This window comes from Gymnoscopelus braueri (genome assembly GCF_963280865.1).
Source record: "Gymnoscopelus braueri genome assembly, chromosome: 2".
Taxonomy (NCBI): Eukaryota; Metazoa; Chordata; class Actinopteri; order Myctophiformes; family Myctophidae; genus Gymnoscopelus; species Gymnoscopelus braueri.
In genome coordinates this window covers 30,461,417-30,466,416 of record NC_137604.1, presented here as the reverse complement: position 1 = coordinate 30,466,416, position 5,000 = coordinate 30,461,417, and the positions used below count along the sequence as shown (strand labels likewise).

At 45.9% G+C, this 5,000-nt stretch overlaps 1 protein-coding gene across 1 annotated transcript in view; it reads left to right on the top strand.

Annotated features, from left to right (window-relative positions):
* The window catches only part of ndst3 (N-deacetylase/N-sulfotransferase (heparan glucosaminyl) 3), a 53,187-nt gene that overhangs the window by 26,833 nt on the left and 21,354 nt on the right, over positions 1-5,000 (top strand). Inside the window, 3 exon segments of the mRNA XM_080442947.1 lie at positions 133-135; positions 137-205; positions 207-263. Of these exon segments, the coding sequence (XP_080299073.1) occupies positions 133-135; positions 137-205; positions 207-263 (129 nt within the window).

Below are 5,000 nucleotides of genomic sequence, written 5' to 3'. Positions count from 1 at the left end.
GTGTGTGTGTGTGTGTGTGTGTGTGTGTGTGTGTGTGTGTGTGTGTGTGTGTGCGTGCGTGCGTGCGTGTGTGTGTGTGTGTGTGTGTGTGTACGTGTGTACGTGTGTGCGTGTGCGTGCGTGTGTGCGCAGGTTGTTGCCTCGTCAGACGTGCGGCCTGTTCACCCACACCATCTACTATAAGGAGTACCCCGGAGGGCCTAAGGGAGCTGGACAAAAGCATCCGCGGAGGGGAGCTGTTCCTCACCGTGCTGCTCAACCCGGTGAGTCACGGCCACGTCAACACGTACACACATACATGCACGCACGCACACATACATGAACACCCACGCGTATACTTAAATAAATCCTGTATCCTTTCGCACATGCATGCTTACACACACACACACACACACACACACACACACACACACACACACACACACACACACACACACACACACACACACACACACACACACACACACACACACACACACACACACACACACACACAGCAACACCAGCCAGTTAAGGGTCTTGCTCTGTCTGTAGAGCTAAGTTCCTATCACTTTCTCTCTCTCTCTCTCTCTCTCTCTCTCTCTCTCTTTCTCTCTCTCTCTCTCTAGTCTCTCTCTCTCTCTCTCTCTCTCTGTGTGTCAAGGCTGCCTCTCACAGCGAAACCGTGTTCATCTCCCCACTTTAAATTAGGTCTCACCACAGGGGGGCTGCCACACCAACACGCACGCACGCACGCACGCACGCACGCACGCACGCACGCACGCACGCGCACGCACGCAGCGCACGCACGCACGGCACGCACGCACGCACGCACACACACACACACACACACACACACACACACACACACACACACACACACACACTGAAAGAGGGAGAGCTGAGACCATATGTGCTCGTGCACATGCAGTAGCCTGCACCAGCACGCACGCATACACGCATGCACGCACACACACACACGCGTACACACGTGTACACAAACACACACTCTGCTTCCCACTCACCCCCTGCTGTGCATGTCAGCTTGACTTGACGCTGCTGTTGAATTAAGAAATAGAATTACATGTGACTGGCAGCTCTCTTACACACACACACACACACGCACGCACACACACACACACACACACACACACACACACACACGCACACGCACACGCACACGCACACACACACACACACACACACACACACACACACACACAGGCATACAAAATCTATAGGTCCAATCATAGCATCTTTTAATCTCCACCAGGAGACCATGCATTTGCCCCTGTCTGTCTTTCTATTAGGCCTGGTCAGTGGCATGTTGCTGTGCATGCTGCCAGCAGGCCAGGGACCTCATATATCTTTTCAAATCACTCAATGACAACTGTGTTATTTTTTTTGGTGTTTTAATAATCACGGAGCAGTCATCCTTCCAGGCTATGGGATATGTCATACCAGCCGGACACTGTCCGATGTACATGTCACCATAGATATAGAAACCTAGATACCTCATTGGCCTCTGCAGTTCATTGGAGCAACCTGTATAGCAATACCCTTGTATTGCTTCCGCCCTCAGTCGTGTGCGTCACAGAAGGGGGCGTTCGGTAGGCCGTCTGATTGGCCTACGCGACGGAAGCCGGGTGCGCGCCGCGAGATACAGACGCCTCAGAGCCGGAGGAGGCGTCTACCTTTATATGTCTATGCATGTCACTGACAGAGTGCTCGCTGTATCCATGGCATATTGTCTGTGCTATGTCTGGTTAGAGACACGCCTACTGTAAAACAGCCCACTTGTTGCCTTGTGTTTGTTGCCTAACTTCCCCTCGTGAAGGAATCACAAAGTGAATGTGGGCCAGCGAAAACCTGACACTTACAGTTCAAATCGCAACCTCTGATTGACTGGTGAATGGTGATACAAACATAACTGAGAGTGAGACAAGGAATTACCAATCACACTTTGTGGATTAAGGAGAAAATGTCAATGACAGAAATCTGCGAGAAAGATGGAGGAAGTTAGACAATGAATGTGTTTCAGAGAGAGATGGCAGAAGACAGTAGGGACGATAGTAATGTCACTGCATACATTGCTATAATTGACCCTTTGTCAAGTCACCCCCCTCTTCGTGACCATTGGTTGCTGTTGCTTGGTTGGACAAAAATCCTCTCTTTCCCACCATATATATATATCTTTTTTTACTGGATATTTTCTTTCATCATGTTTAGCAAAACTCAACATAAACAACTGCTGGATGGATCAAATATTAGGAATATGCACAATGACTATATTCACATTTAAACTATGTTTTTAAACAGTCGTCATGACTAGTCTAAAACTTGACTAGTCTAAAATTAAGTCTAAAATAAAAAAATGCCAAAATTGGCACAATGTCAAACTTCATTGGAAATAGTTTTTGTCAGTATATAAATGCCATTTCAAACGCAACAAATGGAGTGAGAGCAAGAAATTAACACCTAAGCTCCGCTTTGTTACGTTTCACTTTCAAATGCAAAAAGAAGAGTCGACGCAACTAAACTACCTTCCCCAATTATTAATTAGCTAATTAGTAGCAGGCTGAGTTGAGCTCTCTTGAACTCAGACATACACAAGCAGACTGTCTGCCTGAACACAAACGCCTTGCACACAGAGTGACTAGCGACACAGAGAGAGAGAGAGAGAGAGAGAGAGGAGAGAGAGAGAGAGAGAGAGAGAGAGAGAAATACAGAGAGAGAGAGAGAGAGAGAGAGAGAGAGAGAGAGAGAAGACAGAGAGAGAGAGAGAGAGAGAGAGAGAGAGAGGAGAGAGAGAGAGAGAGAGAGAGAGAGAGAGAGAGAGAGAGAGAAATACAGAGAGAGAGGGGGGGGGGTTTACAACATGACAAGTAATTTGGGTGCAAATTATCTGAATGTGTCTAAATACAAATGTTACAAATACAAAACATCTATATTAAAATAAAACGTTTAATTGACTAGTTTTCTGTGCCAATTAGCCGAGAGCAGCACTGTTTAATAGACTAGTCGAATATCCACGTACATCCCTAATTATCACTATGACATGCCTCCCGGTGGAGATTGCTGTTCCTTTCTATTTCTCTATTGTCTCACCCACCCTCCCTCCCCCCTCTGTCTCTCTCTCTCTCTCTCTCTCTCTGTTGCGCACGCACAGCACGCAGACACAAACGCAGACACAAACGCACACACACACACACACACACACACACACACACACACACACACACACACACACACACACACACACACACACACACACACACACACACACACACACACACACACAGCAGCAGCAGTATCAGGGTCCATTGAAGTGTCAGGTGTGGGAGAGCTACACTACAGGGGCTGTCAGAACCTAGAGAACATCACAGCGTCAGCTGCAGCTGTGCTCTCTCTTCTCCTCTTGTACCTCTTTTGTTTTCAATGTTCCCTTTCATTTTCACTGCCTGCCTGCATATCTATCTATCTATCTATCATGTCTATCTCTGTATCTATCTTAGGGTGACCACCCCGTCCCGAAATTCGCGGGACAGTCCCGAAATTGGACCCTCTGTCCCGCGTCCCGCACAAGCAGGGCAATGTCCCGAAAATCAAAGTTATGGAAAAAAAAAAAAAAAAAAAAGATTTTATTTTATAAAAAAAAAAAAAAAATTCATTAAATTTTTAAGTTAACTTGCAAATACCCCTCTTATATCTAATCCTAACCCTAAAACCAAAGTAAAGAAACCAAAAACTGGAAAAAAAAACGAACCCAATCCGCCCAGAACCGCGAAAAAAACGAACCCAATCCGCCCACCACTCCCGCGGCCGCAGCGGGAGTGGTCCGCATGCACGCGCTCGCTGCTGCGCGCTGCGTGCATGCGTCCCGCGATGTCCCGCGAAACGGGTTAATCTGTCCCTCAATGGACCTGTCTGGAGGTGGTCACCCTAATCTATCTATCTATCTATCTATCTGTCTGTCTGTCTGTCTGTCTGTCTGTCTGTCTGTCTGTCTGTCTGTCTGTCTGTCTGTCTGTCTGTCTGTCTGTCTGTCTGTCTGTCTGTCTGTCTGTCTGTCTGTCTGTCTGTCTGTCTGTCTGTCTGTCTGTCTGTCTGTCTGTCTGTCTGTCTGTCTGTCTGTCTGTCTGTCTGTCTGTCTGTCTGTCTATCTGTCTGTTGATCGATCAAGCAATCATCGATCAATTATTTTCCATGTGTTTTATTTTGACTTTATTTAGATTTTTATTTTTAAATGGAAACAACTTCTAAACCAATCAACTGCCAGTAGACTCTTGAGCAGTTAGGGCTGGTAAATATATTCATATTATTGATATCGTGATGAGACTAGATGTCATCTGGGATTGTGGACCTCATAGTATTGTGATATAGCAAAGTGTTCCTGGACTTTTGCTGTTCTAAAAAGGTGCCTTTACCCTCTAGGTATTATATAGCTATAACTGCTGATTATTTATCAGAAATCTGTGTAAATATTTTGTTACAGCACCAATAGTCACCCCCCACACTATTGTCACAATATTTATATTGAAGTATTATGTCAAACATAATATTGCAATATTTGGCCTAGCCCTACTAACGATGTTCTCTTCATTTCTAGTCATCGTCATTGGAAAATCACACCTTCTGTATTCTGATCAAAACGCCTCAAGTGATTTGCAGTTGTGTTCTAGGACGTCTTTACAGTTGTGGTGTTCTGACATTGCTTGTGGTGTGTTTACGATGTGATGATAGGTGCCAGATTGCATTTGCAGACAGTGGAACGGTGCGTGTGTGTGTGTGTGTGTGTGTGTGTGTGCGCGTGCGCGCGCGCGTGTGAGAGAGAGAGAGAGAGAGAGAGAGAAGCGATTTTAGCTGTTTTCTGTAAGGGAGAGTTCTTAACTTAAGTTCTTAATGTGAGTTTCTTAATGCGGCTAATTGTCTTTTTCCCCCTCAGTTAACCCAATTGTTGTCCCCCTTCTCTCTTCCTTTCTTAATCAGTGTAATCAGAGTTGATGCTGTGTTCTTGTGAT